This window comes from Meriones unguiculatus, chromosome 6, assembly GCF_030254825.1.
Source record: "Meriones unguiculatus strain TT.TT164.6M chromosome 6, Bangor_MerUng_6.1, whole genome shotgun sequence".
NCBI classification, from domain to species: Eukaryota; Metazoa; Chordata; class Mammalia; order Rodentia; family Muridae; genus Meriones; species Meriones unguiculatus.
In genome coordinates, this window is record NC_083354.1 from 34,276,883 (window position 1) to 34,294,334 (window position 17,452).

General features: G+C 52.7%; 1 protein-coding gene across 4 annotated transcripts; it reads right to left on the minus strand.

Annotated features, from left to right (window-relative positions):
- Window positions 1-8,517: 8,517 nt before the first annotated feature.
- On the minus strand, window positions 8,518-15,418 carry Eomes (eomesodermin). Of its 4 annotated transcripts, none has more exons than XM_060385082.1 (7): window positions 14,160-15,418; window positions 13,095-13,249; window positions 12,308-12,429; window positions 11,682-11,840; window positions 11,539-11,600; window positions 9,596-9,618; window positions 9,244-9,476 (listed from the first exon to the last, which is right to left on the minus strand). In XM_060385082.1, exons 1-7 carry the CDS (start codon window positions 15,041-15,043, stop codon window positions 9,388-9,390), a joined length of 1,494 nt encoding a protein of 497 aa, XP_060241065.1. In that variant the 5' UTR covers window positions 15,044-15,418; the 3' UTR covers window positions 9,244-9,387. The 4 variants fall into 4 exon arrangements, with proteins under 4 accessions (XP_021507898.1, XP_021507897.1, XP_060241065.1 ...); XM_060385081.1 differs by having other exon boundaries at window positions 9,596-9,675; XM_021652223.2 differs by having other exon boundaries at window positions 8,518-9,618.
- Window positions 15,419-17,452: the final 2,034 nt, after the last annotated feature.

A 17,452-nucleotide genomic window follows, 5' to 3' on the forward strand; every position in this document is an offset into this window, starting at 1 on the left:
CACATAGTGGAAGGAGAGAGCCAACCCCCACAAACCGCATCCTGACCTCCATCCTTGCTATGTAGTGCAGGCTCACGCATATACAGTAAATAAACATTTTTAAATGTTAAAAAGACTGTGGGGGTGGGCAGATATAGCCATCCCAATAGATGCCCAAGTCATAGCACAAAGAAACACAGAAAAAGAAAACTCAAGCCAACATGAAACCGATCACTCCAAATTCCCTAACCATCAAAACAAATATAATAAACTGATTGAAATGAAGGATAAGCCATTCTAATCCAGACTGTAAAATGTGACCAGTTGCCAAGAAGTGGTGGCACAGCCCATGCCTTTAATCCCAGTAGAGGCAGGCAGATTTCTGTGAGCTCGAGACCACCCTGGTCTACATAGGAGTTCCAGGACAGCCAGGGCTACACAGAGAAACCCTGTTTCAAATATACAAACAACAATAATGACCACTTTTTAAAGATGGTTCAAACAAGTGTATTGTGGGCACAGTAAGGAGATCATGAGACAAAGTAAGCAAAATGACTGGTAAACAACAACACAAAGGACACAGCTAAAAACCAAATAACAAAAGCAGAGACGCTGGAAGTGAATCCGTCAGCCAAAGAAAAGCCAGTTTGGAGCATTGCTGACAGTTTAGAGCATGTAGAAGAAAGAATATCAGGAAGGTTAAGGAGATGGCTCAGAGATTAAGAGCACTGGCAGCTCTTCCAGAGGACCTGGATTCAGTTCTCAGCACCCACACAGTGGTTCACAACTGTCTGTAACTTCAGTTCCAGGGGAATCTGACACCCTCTTCTGGCCTCTGTCAGTACTGCATGCATGTGGTGCACATACACACAAGCAAAACAATTCTACACATAAAATAAAAATAAATCTTAAAAAAAAAAAAGCTTTAAAGACCAGAATAACTGGGGCAGGGAAATACTGCATTTAAGAAACAATAAAGAAAAGAAATCAAGGGTGACCACAACTTTAAAGAATTCTGACACATGTCAAGAGATCAAATCTAAGAATGAGTGGGGTAAAAGAAGAAAAGCTAAAGTTAGAAGCTGTTCAGTGAGATTACAATAGACATTTGCCAGACGGAGGGACAGACCCAGGTGTACAAGTAGAAGAAGCACCTCGAAGTTCAAATAAACACAGCCATGTTGTAAACTGAGCCAGTTTGACACACCTTTAGTCCCAGCACTCGGCAGAGGCAGAATATCTCTGTGAGTTCCAGGCCAGCCTGGTTGACTTTAATTAAGGTTTTTATTGCAATTAAGCAACACCATGACCATGACAACTCTTACACAAGAAAACCTTTAATTGGGGCTGGCTTACAGTTCAGAGGTTTAATCTATTATCATCGATATGGCAACACGCAGACAGACACAGTGCTGGAGGGAAAGCTGAGAGGGTCACATCTTGAGCCGCAGGAAGCAGGAAAACAGAGTAAAACTGGGCCTGACTTGAGCATCTAAAGCCTCAAAGCCCAACCCCAGTGGCATACTTCCTCCAACAAGGCCACACCCACTCCAACAAGGCCATGCCTCCTACTATAGCATTACTCCCTATGTAGTTGTTTGTATTCAAATAACTACATTCCACTGCCTGCCCCCACTGGCTTGTAGCCATATCACAGTCCCAACAGTCCCCACATTTTATCACAGTATCAGCACTGTTTAAAAGTCCAAGGTTCAAAGCCTCTTCTGAGACTTAGGCAGTCTCTTAAGTGTACTCCTCTGTAAAATCTAACTGAAAAAGCAGAGCGTGTACTTCCAATAGACAGTGGCACAGGCTGTACACATCACCATTCCAAAGGGAGGAAAGGGAAAATTAAAATGCCAGAACTACCAAGCAAAGAAAGGCTATCAAAGCTGCCAGAGGATAAAGACAAATACTTACAGCCAAGCCTGCCAGAAAGATGTCAGACCCCTCGGCGTAAGCCATGAGATGCAGCAAGCTGGAACTCTGTATTTCATACCGTGAGTAAATAGCTGTAAACTGAGAACTCGGGTTGCCCGGCTTGAGGGGCAGGTGTCTTTCCTCAGCAGACCTTCTTACCAGACCTTGAGTTTCCACGTCTGCCTCTCTCTAGGGCCTCTCCATGTAGCTTTGGCTAGCCCAGAACTGATATGTAGACCAGGCTAGCTCTAACTCACAGAGATCTACCTACTTCTGCCTCCCAGTGCTAGTATTAAAGGTGTGTCCTACCACTCCTGGCTTGAGTTCATTTTTTTTCCCCATGTGTTTTGTCTGCATGTACCATAAGCTCGCCTAATGCCTGGGGAGGCCAAAGAAGGTGTTGGACACCCTGATACAGGAGATACAGATGGCTGTGAGCTGCCATCGGCGTGTTGGGAATTGAACCTGTCCTAATTGCATTACTGCGTCGGTGTTAAAATACGCTGGCATAATGCAACTTGGAGAAGAAAGGGCTCATTGCAGCTTACTTGTGGGAAGTCGCAGCGGTGGGAGCTTGAGTGAGAGGTCAGGGAGAAGTAGGTGTGTGGGTGCTCACGTGCTCGTGCTCAGCTGTTTCTCCACTTTCATTCAGTTTTATGGAGGAGGGGTGGCTCCTAAGGAACCATGCTACCACGGTGGGCTGGGTAGTCTCTTATCCATAAACTTAATTAAGAAAATCCCTCACGGATTTGTCTACAGGCCAACCTAATGTCCCTCATCGAGATTCTCTCCCCAGATCATTCTAGGTTGTATCAAACTGGCAAGGAAAGCCAATCATCATAGCCACCTTCCTTATACTGCTCATTTGGGGCCTGTGTTCAGGGTTCGAAACACGTCTGTAAGGGCAGTTGGGATTGCTAAAGCTCTGCGCTACCAGGCTCACGTCTCCTTTCCCCGCCACCCTCTGTATAGGCAGGAGATGCAAATATGCGCAACTGTAAGAAGGCTTACAGGAACGTTTATTAAACACAGCTCTGCAGAAGATTCACAGCCCGAGAGAAGATTGCTTTCGGAGGAAACTTGGGATGATAAAGTTTCCAATTACCATGCAGTTTCTGTCAATCACTCTCTGCATTGCGCTCCTAAGTTATAAATACACTCTATTATGAAAATGCTTCTGAAAGCAATTCTGAAACACAGGCAGGCGAGGCTCCTCCAGAGGCACATGCATGCATTAAAAGTCTGCGTGTGTGTATGTATGTGTGAAGGCTTTCAAACACCAGGATGAGATTCTTTTTTCTATATAATGTCCATATCAGTAGTTCTGAAGCAGAAGGACCCAGAAGACCCCTAATTGTGTAAGATCTTACATTCATAAAAAGTTACATTGGCTGGGGAGCTGGAGCAATTGCTGAGTGCTTAAGAACGCTTGCTGCTCGTGGCGAGAACCCAGTTCTGCTCCCCGCATCCACATCAGGTGGCTCACGAACACCTGCAGCCCCAGCTCCCAGGGATCTGCTTCCGTCTGTTGGCCTTTGTGGGCAACAAGCATGCGCATGGTACACATTGATATGTGTAGGTAAACATTTATACACAAAAATAAAAATAATCTTTTCTCAAAATAGATACCTGTGTATCTGCAGCTCTCATTGCTCCATTCACAGTAGCCATAAGATCAGCTTAGGCATCCAGCAACAGATTAGCTGGCAAGAAAAGTATGATGTGTTTACACACGCGGAGCTATTCAGGCATGAAGAAGGAAGCATGTCATTTACAGGGAATTGGTTGGCACCAGAGGCCACTGTATGAAGGAAAATAAACCGGATACAGAAAGACACGGCTCTCATGCTTCCTCTCACATGCAGAAGCTAGGATCAAAAACAAAGCAAAGTGGCCTGAGGAGAGCACAAGGTCTCTTTAGGGAAGGGGTACTGGGTGAGGGGGCAAGAGAGAAAAACCGTGGCGTTGGGAGGGTGTCATGGCCAAAGCGCTATAATATATGTATGTATGGAAACATCACAGTGAAATCCATTAGTCTGTGCAGTTACCATCCAGTAATGACTACTGCTGTAAAGAAAACTAGTAATTAAATCCGGGCATGGTGGTGCCACGCCTATGATCCCAGCATTCAGGAAGCAGAGGCAGTCACTGAGTTCGAGGTCGGCCTGGTCTACAGACGAGTTCCAGGACAGCCAGGGCTGCTACACGGATTGAAACCCTGTCTCTGAAAACAAACAAACAAGCCCACAAGATGGTACTTAACAGTACCATCTCATAAAGCGCTTGATTTTGTGATCTCAGTCTTTCTCCTCCTCAGACCTACTCGTGGCTGTTGTTTTTATTCCAGTCCCGGCGTCACAGAGGAGGAAACAAACGCAGCAGCGGACAGTGCAGCCAGGAGAGCTGGCCTTGTAGTCTAAATCCTCAGCTCCCTCCCGACTCTAAGAAGTCTGTAAGGCTGGGGTGAACAAAGACACCTACATCCCGCTGCAGACAGTAGATACAGACCCTGGGCAAGGGCGGGAAGCCCTGTTTTGCTGGGAGAGCGTTCCTCGCGGCGGCCACCAGATGGCGGAGGGCACCCGCGGCTGGCACCAGAGCGGCCCGGGCAGCGAGCTAGGGAGCTAGCCACACCCCGAGATCCGGCTCTGTAAGCGCACGTTTGGGGTGTTTGAAAGCGGGTAGGGGTGAGAGCGCAGCCTAAACAAAATAAGCAGCGACCCCGGCGTCGCCTCGGAGCTCCACGTGGGGCGGAGCGCCCTGGGGACCGGACTCCGCTAGGAGAGCGGCTCCTGTGCGCCCCACCCATGGGATGACCGGGTCGGAAGGGGTGTGCGGCTCCCGAGGGGGGGCGCGCCCCGCAATCCAGCACGCGGGCACTGAGGCGGGAGGACTGCCTGAAACTTGAGGTCAGTGGGTGTTCTAGAATGAGACCCTGCCTCAAAGAGAGAGAGACAGAGAGACAGAGACAGAGACAGAGGAGAAGCAGGAAGATCAAAGTCATCCTCAGCTACCGAGCCGAGTTAAAGGACAACCTGGGCTGCTTAAGGCCCTGTCTCAAAAAAATAAAAATAAAAAAATAAGAGAGACGCACAGCAAACCAAAAATGAAAGGAAGGACAAGGAGAAAGCAAAGGGAAGAGAAGGTGTCTGCACGTCACACGAGCGGGCCGGAACCACTCGCCCAGCGTGAGCGCTGAGCCACTCTGAAGCCCACCCTGGGCTCGCTCAGGCGGGCGGCGGTGCCAGCAGAGCGCGGGAGGCCAGGGGTCCCGTCCCCGCCCAGCACGACGCTCTCCCGTGGGACCTGCGGACCTGAGGCCTGGGAGTGTCTGGGGTGGGGGGGTTCCTTCGGGCGCGGCAGCACGGGTTGTTTTTGTCTTTAGGTTGTTTTATTTTTTTCTCTTAACCGCGACTTTTAAAGTCTGCGGGTCGTGTGGAAATCTCCCAGTCGGCGGTGCGTCCCGGGAAGCAGAGGGAGCGACGTCGGGACGCGCGAGATGCCGGCCTCCCTGGGCCCTACCCGCGGCACAGCGCGTGGGGTCCCGGGACGTCCCCGCTCGCCGCCGGCAGGGATAGGGCCCTACTCGCTGGTCTCCCTCTCGTCCCCTCCCCTTCTCCCTCCGCTTTGCAGCGTCTCCGCTCCCCCACCCCTACCCGCCAGCCCCGTCCAGGCAGCCCTGGAGCCGGCCTCCTTTATTCGGGCTTAAAGCTTAACTAGAAAGGAGGAAATTTGGAGCCTCAGCATCTCTGGAGGGTTGGGGGCATAAACTACTGCAGTGACCCGGCTCCAGGCGCACCCCAGCGCCCGTCAGGGTGAAGGCCGGCTAACGAGCAGCTTTCTCCTTGCACCCCAAGTTCTTTTCGGGTTCTTCCCACCCTTCCCTGTTTTCCTCCCCAGCATCGGAGACTCCCTGCACACAGGCTCAGGACCCCACCCCCTCACCCCCCCCAGCAATTCTTGGCTTTGGCGCCGCAGCATAGAAAAACCTGCATCGCACCGGGACGAGGGAGGGAGGTCCTGCTCCAAATTTTCCCCAAAGCAAAAAAAAAAAAAAAATTAATACGGGGATTGTTGACTTGCTTTTTCTACCTTTCCCTTTAATCTCGAAAACCACAGTGTTTGGCAATGAAGACATATTTCCAACCACGAATCATTCTGGGGTTTGTGCCGATTTTTACTCTTCCGTTGCAGTTTGTTGAAGTAAGCGGTGTTGTTTGTGGCACGAGCTGAGGACGAGTGAACTTGGGCGGGCGGGCAGACCCCCGCCGCCCCCTCCCCAGCTTCTGCCTCCGCCTTGCGCGGGAGGACGGCCCGCGCCCACGCAAAAGCGCGCCGGGCCCGGGTGGGGAATGTAAACACGCCGAGCGGGCTCCCAACCCTTGATCTTTATTTAAATGGGGGCTTGTTTATCGGTGTCATCCTAGGAAGATTAATTAGATACATCTCTTCACAATTTGGTGTCTGACACTCCATCTTAGGAATGCCTTATCACAAGGTGTTAATTGGGGCCACTCAGCCATTTACTTTTCTATTAAACACTGTGAGGGACTTTTCACAAGGACCGGATTCTTTTTACTGTACGGTGCAAAAATATACAGGACTTGAAATAGACTAGGGCCAGAGTCCTCTTCATCCCGGTGTGCGATTAGCAATTTTTTTTTTTTTTTCCTTCTAGAGGACGGGGACAGCAGAGCGTCGTTTGCCACTCCGGGTACCCAGCCGTTGGACGTGGGTTCAGTATGTTGCTGCTGAGTGGGCTGGGCCAACTATGCGTCTCTCTCCCCAGTCTGCTGCCCACACAAACACCCGCCGAAAAGCAAATCTCTAGAAAGGACACACACACCTGGCTGTAAGAGTCGCGACCGCTTTGCCGAAGGGTTTTGAGCAGGCAGGCTGGGAAATGCAGTTAGTAGGGTCCCCAAGTTCATGGCGGTGCACGGAGGCCTCTGGCCCCAGAAGTTTGAAGGACATGAGAGACGGTCCGCAGTTCAGGTATATCTTCTGGCCGCCTTAATTGGGCGCAGAAGGGGAGGAGGCCCCGGCTGATTGCTTGCCTCCCCACAGCTAATCCTCTTAGCAGCTGCATTTCCGCGCTCCGCAGTTAGAATGACCCTCCCAGCCAGACCTTTAACCCGGGGTGGGAGGGGGCTCCTAGGGCTTGCAAGCTGGGCTTTAAGCCGTCTGCAGATAGCCCGGCGGGACGTCTGGCAGGGGGCGGGGAGGGCCCTCTCTGCCTGACTGCTTAGTCTTCCGCACACCTAGGGTCCGGGGAGGGCCTGGGATGCCCTTCGCCACCCCGCGTTCCTAACCGAAGCGCGGCACAGCTGTCCAGGCTGTTTGCAGGGCTGCGGCGCACCGGGCAAACGGAAGGCTGCTCTGTGACTGTGGCGCCCGGTGCTAGCCTGCGCCTCCAGAGTGCAGGAGGAAATTTAGCTAAGGGTAGGGCGAGCGAACACAGCAGCCCCACCAGCCTCGGAAAACCGCAGATGGGCGCTATAGGGTGCTCGAACATCGCGCCCCTGCGGTGCTTAAGGGACCCGGAACTCGTAGGCGCTCAAACGGCCGCGGGGCTTCCCAGGTGCCTACGTGGGTCTAGGAACTGGTTGCCTAAAGTAAACCCAGGAAAAGAACTAAATGACTAAGGCCAGAGGCGGAGGGTGGGAAGCTGGGATTCCGCCCTCAGAGCGCAATCTTACAGCCCCAGGGCAAACACTCCCTCTCTACCCCACCCCCCCAGCCAACACCCATTGTCCACACTTCTTAGTGGGGCAAGGAAGTAGATCCCATTCAGCTTTGCTGTGGGGTAGGGGAAAGAAACAGAAGCAGCCCCTGCCCAACACTCAGATCACAGTATCGAGTTAAGTTTCTAGAGCCTTCTCTAAAGGGGCAAGCAAGGTGTGTGGAGAGAGAGAGGCAGAGGGGCTCACGCTGTTCACTCTGGAAAAGGCCAGAAGGAAACAACCGATAAGTAAAATCCACAGTACAGAAGACAGAGCTATACCCGTTCCCTTATTGAACCACATTTATTAAAAATGACTTACAACTGTACATAAAAATCCAGGATCTCTAAAAAGCCTATAGGAACTGTGGCGGCAGACTGCAGTTTTTTCACATTTACTGAAGGGGGAAGTAGGGATGAGCAAGGAAAGAGGATTAAGCAGGGCTTGGTCCTTAAGCGGGGCTGAAGTGAGTTCAGAGGTGGCTGAGTACTTAAGTGGACAGAATACCCCCAAGACATGAAGCCTTCCTCTTAACCCTGCGGTTGTTTCTGCAAATTCTTTACAGAGCCAAAGCACCAACTTGACATTGTTTTATCTGATGCCAGGCAGCCGAATTTGTACGATGTGTTCCAGGTTATTCTACGGTGTCTAACACACAACTGTACACCTAAATTCTCCCTTTCTTTCCAATCCGTCTGGTTTCTACAGGTCATCCCAGCAACACTGGGCCATTCCTATAACAAATGATTTATTGGTTAAGACTAGCTAAGACTAGCTAGCCACCTTCACATAAGTTTTTTTTTTTTTTCCCTTGACTCTCAGGCCCAGCCTCTTTTGCTGCTGGCGGAAGTTACCTGTGAAGAGGCAGCCCTTGTAAGTCAAGGCCCAACTCTTCTCTTCCTGAAGCAAAAGTACCTTAACCTTAGGCTGCTGTCTGCCTAAAGAGTTACAAGCAGAAATGAGAGCCAAAGGTTTTTGTCTTTTTTTTTTCTTTCTTTCTTTCTTTCTCAGTTGATAGCACCGGCCATTCGATCTTCATGCCCTGCTTTTTCTGAATGTTTCTTGTTTCCCATGAATAAATCCAGCACCTTGAACAACCTTGGAACCTTAAACACTCCCGGGTCCTCCGTTCGCTAGGTCTGCTTCAGTGCGTTACCTGCTTCAGTGCAAAGCTTTGGCACCTTCTCTCAGAGAATTGCACAAAACACGGTACACCAAAGGTGGAAGGCAAAAGTCTTTTTGGTAACCTAGGCAAAGAAAACAACAAAACACCACCAGGCCCATCTGGAAAAAGTTAGAGGTTAAAATAACTCCTTAGGGAGTTGTGTAAAAAGCATAATATGCCCCCATGCCTTTTGAGGTGTCTTTACTGTACTCCTCGGCGTTAATGTCCTCACACTTTATGGGGGGCGAATTCCCATTGCTGGAGGTGCTAGGAGACAGGCGCTTTCTCTTGCAAGCACTGTTGTACACTCCGGAATCACTGGAGTCTAAAGACTTGATGGAGGGAGGGGTCTCTATCCAGGAGGAGCTGATTTCTTCTTTCACTTTTTCCTTGGCAAGCTGATCTTCGGGGAACACGGGGGGACTCATTCTGGATGGCCATGGCAGTCCAGCTGCCATCTTCCTCTGATAGGCGCCTCGGCCTCCCCACCCTGCCATTGCAGGGAAGGTTGGATCAGGGTAATAGCCCAGGGCATGGGATGTCTGGAGGGGCAAGGACTTAATCCCATATGGGAGCAAGGTACTGGAGGAGTACTCAGACTCATAGGAACCGATATCCAGCTTGTTGGTCACAGGTTGCTGGACGGGTGTGACAAGCCACCGCTGGGGAGGGTTGGTCACCTCTTCGCTCTGTTGGGGTGAAAGGAGGCCGTTGGTCTGTGGCACGGTTCTCTCACCATTATAATATCGGGCTTGAGGTAAGGTGTTGACAAAGGGCTCCGGGAAGAAGTTTTGAACGCCGTACCGACCTCCAGGGACAATTTGATGGGATCTAGGAGAATCCGTGGGAGATGGAGTTAACCTGTCATTTTCTGAAGCGGTGTACATGCTACAATACAAAGAGAGACACTTAAACAAAACAACCCTCATGTTATTCCCAAACAAACTGCCTCCCAGAAACTAGAGCCTTGTCATGCCGGTTGTCTGAGCCGAGCAGGCTGCTGGGCTGCACAGGAGAGTAGAGTGGATTGCCCACTCCCCAAGAGTTTCATCCCAGGGGTCAGCTATTCGTTATGGAAAAATCAGGATCTGTGGAGATAGACCTTGTCAGCACGGACACAGGCCTGGGTTCTTTCCTAGATCTACATAAACCAGGCATGGTGGCAAAGGCCTGTAATCCCAGCACTGGGAAGGTGGCAGCAGGCGGTCAGAAGTTAAAGGTCGTTGGCGCTACACAGCCAGTTTGATCTGAGGCCGGCCTATCTCTAAAGAAATAAATACCAAAAATCTACTTCTCGTGTGCTCAAACATCTTCGGAGTAGGAGCAGCGCTCCTTCCTCATCAGGGTGGTGGACTGAACGCCAGGGAGGCAACTCAGCAGCCTAACTGCATCTCAAGAAGCAGGGCCCTGCTTCTCAGTGTTGTGAAAACCCACGCTTTCTCAGTGTTGTGAAAACCCACGTCAGGCTTTTCCTCTCACAACGTAACAGGAGGGGGAAATCTGCTGGCGATCTTTTGGACAGTTGGGTCAGGAGCTGGAGGTCCGGAACTGCTTATGCAGAGGCGGAGGTTTTTGGAAGCACACAACTACCCCTAACTACCCCTAACTCCAAGGACCCTGACACCTCTGGCCTGCTGGCACTCACATACCCACACAGAGCATACATACCCACACAGAGACACAAACACATAATTAAAACAAGAATAAAACTTTTTTTTTTTTTTGATTTTTCTAAACAGGGTTTCTCTGTGTAGCCTTGGCTGTCCTGGAACTCATTCTCTAGATCAGGCTGGCCTAGAACTCACAGAAATATGCCTGCCTCTGCCTCCCTGTGTGCTGGGTTCAAAGGTGTTCGCCGCCACCACCACCCAGCTAAAACTTTTATTTAAAAAAGAAAAAAAGAAAAGGTTGGGCCTGGAGGTAGTGGCGTGCCCCTTTAATCCCAACACTTGAGGAGGCAGAGGCTGGTGGATCTATGAGTTCAAGACCAGCCTGGTCTACAGAAAAAGTTCCAGGACAGCAAGAGCTACATGGAGAAATGCTGCCTCAAAAAACCAAAAAAGGAAGGAAGGAAGGAAGGAAGGAAGGAAGGAAGGAAGGAAGGAAGGAGGAAATGCTGGATCAAATGGAAAAAGAATGGACATAAATAATGTAGGTTCTAAAAATTTCAAATCTCTGTTTAAAATGTAGAAAAGAAAAGGGAATTCAATGTTTAAACCTTGAACATTCTTTAGAATAAAAACAAAACCTGTTTAAAAAAATTTAAAGCAAGATTGCTCAAGGCCGATATATACAAAAACATGTCTGGGGATACAGCTCAATCGTAGAGTGCTTGCCTTGCATGTATAAGGCCCTGAGTTCAATCCCAGGTGTGTGTGTGTGTGTGTGTGTGTGTGTGTGTGTGTCAGCAAAAATGAACATGAAAATAGGAACCAAAAAAAAAAATCCCAAATATAAAATGTCATACTAAATATGTCCTCAGAGAAATGGTGATTCATTTCCTGTTCAAAGGTGACCGTGACCCAGCAAACAGGGTTGAAGATGAGACTCAGTCGACGGAATGAGAGCCTAGCACTCACGAAGCCTGGGCATGGCAGTCCATGCCTGTGGACAAGGCGCTAGGGAGATGGAGGCAGGAAGATGGTGAGTTCAAGGTCATCTCAACTCCACTGCAAGCTGCAGGCAGCCTGGGAGATGAGGGTCTGCCTCTCACAGAGAGATGACGCGTGAGTGTGAAAGAGCAGTACTCACGAGTCATAGTTGTCCCGGAAGCCTTTGGCAAAGGGGTTGTGGTCGATCTTCAGCTGAGTGATCTAGACAGGGAGAAGAACAGTCAGTGAGAGCTCTGTCCTGCTAGACCCGGCCTGCCAGCCTCCGCCTGCCGGGACACTCACATCGGTGTTTTGGTAGGCAGTCACTGCAATGAACTGTGTCTCCGAGAAGGTGAAGGTCTGGGTCTTGGAAGGCTCGTTCAAGTCCTCCACGCCATCCTCCGTCACTCCCACGATGTGCAGCCGGGGCTGGTATTTGTGCAAAGATTGCAGCACTATCATCTGGAAACCAGACCGAGAAGGCCCGAAAAGTAGATTTCAACAAACTGCGTTCTGAGAGCGACAGCTCTCCTTTTCGTTCCATTTTTAAGACGTCTGAAACCCAAAGTCCTAACGCTGACCCTGGAGTGACAGAGCACCCCTGTTACTGCAGATCCCGAGACTGCCACCCCATACAGAAGATCCGGCCTACAACACATAGGAGACCTACTCCCCAAGCCAAACAAAGCAAAAACCGGAGTGTGTGTATTTGTAAACATCCCTTCCTTTTTGGCCCCCGAAGTCCCTCCCAAGTTTTGATATTTCTATGTCTAGTAGCAAGAAAGTACAAACAACAAAGGTAAAATGCATAAATAGAAAATTTTAAGGTGAGCGGAGTCACAGCTGCAAATATTAATTAAGCACAGTGACAGAAGTTTGGGCTCTCCAGGAGCCCACCCCCAAGACACCCACCCTTCCGGTCTCGCTACCTGTGTGTTGTTGTTGTTTGCGCCTTTGTTATTGGTGAGCTTTAACTTCCCGAAGGAAATCTCCTGCCTCATCCAGTGGGAGCCAGTGTTAGGAGATTCTGGGTGGACATACATTTTGTTGCCTGAGAGGAAAGGAAAGGAGAGGTAAGCTTTTTACACGGACAGGGCGCTTTGGTGACTGGCTGGGGAGGATGTCCCTTAGCTAGGCTCAGAGCTGCAGCAGCAGCCTGGGGGTGGGGAGGGGGGGCGGGGGGAACACAGCCGGCTGGCAGAAATCAGTGGATCAGTGGATCGCTGCGGGACTCCAGTTACCCGCTCCAGGGTGCTTCCAGCCTTCCTTAATCAAGGCTCTGCTATCACCAGCCTCTCCAAACTCGAAAACAGAGGCAGAGGAGATGGCTCTCGGCTGTTAATTTGAGGCCTTCTAAAACTGGAAGGGAAGTGCCTCAGCGAATGCTTTGCTTTTATAGGTTAAGTTAAAGGTGGCCTGGGTTTTCTCAAGAGAATACTAAAACGCCAGGAACGTTTGCCAGGAACTTTTCGCCAAACCCAGAACCTCATTAGACGATTCGTTTCTCAAACACAGCCTGGTAGGGTCAAGGTGAAGGTTTGATATGTAATGGGAAACAGGAAAAATGACAGAACAAATTTCTCCCGGTCAGCAGAAGGCAGCTCCTCAAGCTAAGGCCTCCAGGCCCCAGCTGGGGCTGAGGTCCTCGATTTGAACGCGGCCGGGCCAGTACTAAAGCTCCGAATGCTTGCAGGGGTAGGCGTCCGGTCTCCTCACCCTGCATATTATTGTCCGCTTTGCCGCAGGTCACCCACTTGCCCCCCTGGAAGCGCCAGTGGTTAGGGTCGGCCAGAACCACCTCCACGAACACGTTGTAGTGGGCCGTGGGATTGAGTCCGTTTATGTTGAAGCTCAAGAAAGGAAACATGCGCCTGTGCAAGACAGAACCAGAGGAAATGATTTAAGTAGGGACCCTAGGGATACGCCCTGGTCCCCCTGGACACGCTAGAAAACTGCAATAAGCAACAACAAAACCAACCAAAAAACAAGAAAACATCCCAAATGGGTAATTGGGCCCGAAACTACGGAAATGGCTTAAAAATTGACAATTTTTGGAACGGTCTCCAAATTAGTATTTTCCCTAATTCACGTGCTCCCGAGACTTCCGTCCACTCAAACTCTCTGATCTTTCAGATGCCTATTAATTTTCTTCCTGGAATGTCGAAAATTATTTTTAAAGGCACAGATCACACACACACACACGCACACACACGCACACATACAGTCTTCTTTGGGTTCCTGTCTCCCAGTACACACTCCTCGCTTCCTCCACAAGTAGCTGTTGGCAATTCGATGGTATGCGGGAACTTTCTGGTCCCTTCCCCGCAAGCACCCCTCACCCCCGGCCAATCATCTGGCCCCAGCAACTGTCTACCCACCCACCAGCTCAAACCCGACTTCGCTTGGCTCTTCTCACAGAAGCGCCCCACCAAGGAGCTTCGAATGACCGAGTTTCAAGCACTTGTGCTCAGGCCGCAGCCAGCTCAAACCCTCTTCCCCATCCTCGCCGCCCGCCAAGCGCAAACCCAGGAGCCAGCGGGTCAGGCAGCTCCGCTCTCAGGGGTCCATTCCCCAAACCCCAACTCGGCATCCTCCTGGTCGTCAGTCCCGGTAAGGGTGACTGGAGGGGAGAGTCATTTGGGCCGGGAGCCCAAGCCACAGGTGTGCGCTGAGCTGCGACGTCCCCTTTCCCGGCGCGCGCTTGGACACCCCGAGCAGAGCGCAGTGAGCGGGCACGACTCCCTCGCCCCGGCGCCCTGGCCCCCTCCACGCCGCGCTCACCTGCCCTGTTTGGTGATGATCATCTCGGTTTGGTGCCGGTGGAATTTAAGCCACAGGGGCCGGTTGCACAGGTAGACGTGGGCGCGGAAGCCGGAGCCCGGCACTGCCAGGCCCCCGAGTCCTCCGCAGGAGCCAGCCGCCGCGGTCCCGGCGTACGGCCCGTAGAGCGGGGAGCCCTGGCCGTAGGGGTAGGAGCCCGGGCCTCCGGCCCCGCCGCCGCCGCCGCCGCCCCCGGCGCCGCTGCCCGAGCCCGCGGCAGGGCCGAACTGCGCCCTCGCGGGCGGGCACACGGTGGCGGGGAATCCACCGGGGGGCAGCATGGAGCCGTAGGGGTAGCGCGCGCCGTTGGACGCGGGGTACACGGATCCGTGGGCCGCTCCGGCCGCCGCCGGGTACTGGAAGAGCGAGCAGGGCGCGGCGAGCTCGGCGCCCTGCGGGCCCGGCGACGGCAGGTAATAGCGCTCGGAGCTCAGGCTGTCCATGGAGTAGCGCGCGGCGGCCGCGGCGGGGGCGGCGGGGGGCAGCTCGTCCTCGGCGCACGGCGAGCCCTTGCGGCCGTCCGGGGGCCCGGGCTTGGCCACGGCCGAGGCGCTGCTGTAGGTGTCGCCGGCGTCCGCGTCGCTGAGCATGGCCGCGGGGGCGCCCGCGCCGGCACCTGCCGGGTCCGCGCTCCCCGCCTGGCACGGGAGACTGCCCGGAAACTTCTTGGGCGCTTTGTCTAAGTCCAGCCTCTGGGGCGAGGGGGCAGCGCCGGGGAGGAGGCTGACGCTCCCGCCACCTCCCCCTCCTCCGCCTCCTCCTCCTCCGCGAGCACTCTCCAGCGAGTAGAAGTGCGCGCCCGGCAGGTTCACGGAGCTCACCAGGAGCTGCTCTCCTAACTGCATGCTTCTGCCAATCGCAGACGGCAGCCGGCTGCCTCCTCGCCTCCCGCGGCCTGGTTATAAAGGCCGGCTGGGGGAGCCAGCGCCCTCTTCCGAGGGAAAGGTAACGTCCCCTTCCTCCCTCGCCCGGGCTACCCACCTGCGGACCTGCAGGGGCGGCCTCGGCTCGACCCCCGAATCCAGCGTCTTTTCCGCAAGGGAACGAACCCGGGGCTGTAGGTGGGAGATGGAAACTGAGCAAGCAGCCTTTTCTTCCTTCCTTCCTTCCTTGTCTAGCCTCTCGGGACCCCTGCACTCGCCCCAGGGAGGAAGAGGCCTTAGCTTGGAGTTCCCATTTAGCAAGCAGCCCTCGCCTCTCTGCTGGCTCTGCCTAGGCCCTACTTGACTGCTTGGAAACTTGCGGGCCGTGGCTGGCTGCTTATATACGCGCTGCCAGGGAGGGGCTTGGCAGCCCCATAGCTAGGGACCTTTGCTATTGGCTGGTAGAGGTGACACTAATTCAATTAAGCATTTATTAATTGGATCGAGCTGCCTGCAAGTTTCTTTTTCCTCCTAGCTTGTTTGGTTGTTACTGTTAGTCTGGTGCTTTTTAAGTTTCTTCGGGCAACCTCCATCTCACTGTAAGACTCAATCCCGGTGTTTAGAGGTTGGAAGAGAAATGGGTTTGAAGTCTTCGAACCGGGTTTACAGCCTAGACAGTAGGAGTCATTCCTGCTCCTTTGGCGGGAGCAGGTCCTAGAGGCCCGTGCAGACGTCTCTGCAAGCTCCCTGCTTGCAGAAAGGCGCGGGTCCCCGAGGATGCAAATCAGGGCAGGGTTGGGGAGCGCACACCTTCCGCCGGCTTCCTGGCCTTCGGGACACGGGAGCCGCTTTCTGTTCCGTCCCATCCTATTACGTAAAGGGCTGCTGGGGAGAAACCTCGCGGTCAGCGTTTGGGAATCCAGGGCTGGTGAAAGGATTCCGCGTCTGGGCTCCTGAAGACCCAGCAAGAGCCAGGCCGAGCGAGCCAAGTGCTTCCTCTCACAGCCGTGCTAACAAACCGGCTTTCCGGAGGCCGTCGCTTCCCTTGCTTATAATTAAAAAAAAAAAAAAAAAAAAAAAAATCCACACCGCTCGGTTTCCCTGCACTCTGACTGTTTCCTACATCCCCAATCTCCGCTGTCGCCAACATCTTTGGTGGGACTGACACTGAGACACAAAGGTTCCCTAGCAGCTGTGCAGTTAAGATTCCCAGCGCCTCTCCTCCGCGGCACAATACAGAAGGCAGAATAATTAGTGAAATAATCAGTTTGATATTGAATTAAGCTCCTTTACCCCAGCTGCCTGTTTTCCCCCCCTGCGTTTCCGCAAACAGTCAAGGACCGGGCCGTCATATTTTATTGTTTTATTATTACAGGAGGGGGACACGTTTCGTTGAAGACGAGAAGCCTGAACGTTCTCCTCTAATAAGCAATTACGGACTCCTGCAGTAATCGCTCCAGGAGCGCATTTTCCGGTCGAGATGCGGGGACTCCGCTTCCTCCAAGCGAACGCGATCACACGGGAAACTTTTTGCCTAGAACAGATGAGGTGGCCGCGGGATCTGCTGAGCACCCAGACGCCAGCGTTGGAACCGCGGAAAGCTTTCCAGCCTGGGTGGGTCCAAGCCCCGCGCAGCACGAAGATCGCACGCCCGGGTTAGGGAGTGGAGCGGGCCTGCGTGCGCTCGGATGCTGTGTGGGATGTGGATGCGGTGGCGTTGCGAATCTCGGGCGCTCGCAAAGGTTTTCAAGGCCAAGGCACAGGCTAGTGGTTTAGAGCCTTGACAGTGTGGGTTCAGAGAGGCCGGGGGCTGGCACCCTGTTCGCTCGGCCCGAGACCCCAGAATTCGATCTTGGTTCGGCTCTGGCTTGGCAGCCTGCTCGGGTCAGGTTACTGTTTTTGTTTTGTTTTGATGCAGGGAAGTCTTAAAGGTTAATTTTTATTCCCTTCAGAGTGCGAGACGTTCAACGTGGAGATTCCGCAAGGGGGATGCGAGCTCCAGGAAAAGGGCCTCAAGGCGCTGGCCACTCAGCCCCGGGTTATCCAGTGCTGATTCTAAGTCCCCGTTAGCCTTGACCTGAGCTGCAGGATGTCCGAGGGGAAGCAGGTGTGAGGCTAAACCCCGCGTTATCTGCAGATGGGGTGGCTGAAGGCGTGTGTCGGTGCTGCACTGTAACACAGCCAGAGCGGGGTCCCTTCACAACGCTTTGAGGAGACCAGGGAAACGCTGGTGTGGCACAGAGCCACCGCAGGCAACGGGCACCGTTCAGGCCCACTCTGGCGCAAGTAACTCAGACCAGCTGTCCCTCTAACCACATCAGAACCGAGTTCATTCTATCCTACCCCTAGAGCAAGCTCATGAAGGCAAGTGGGCTCCTTCTGTGTATCACC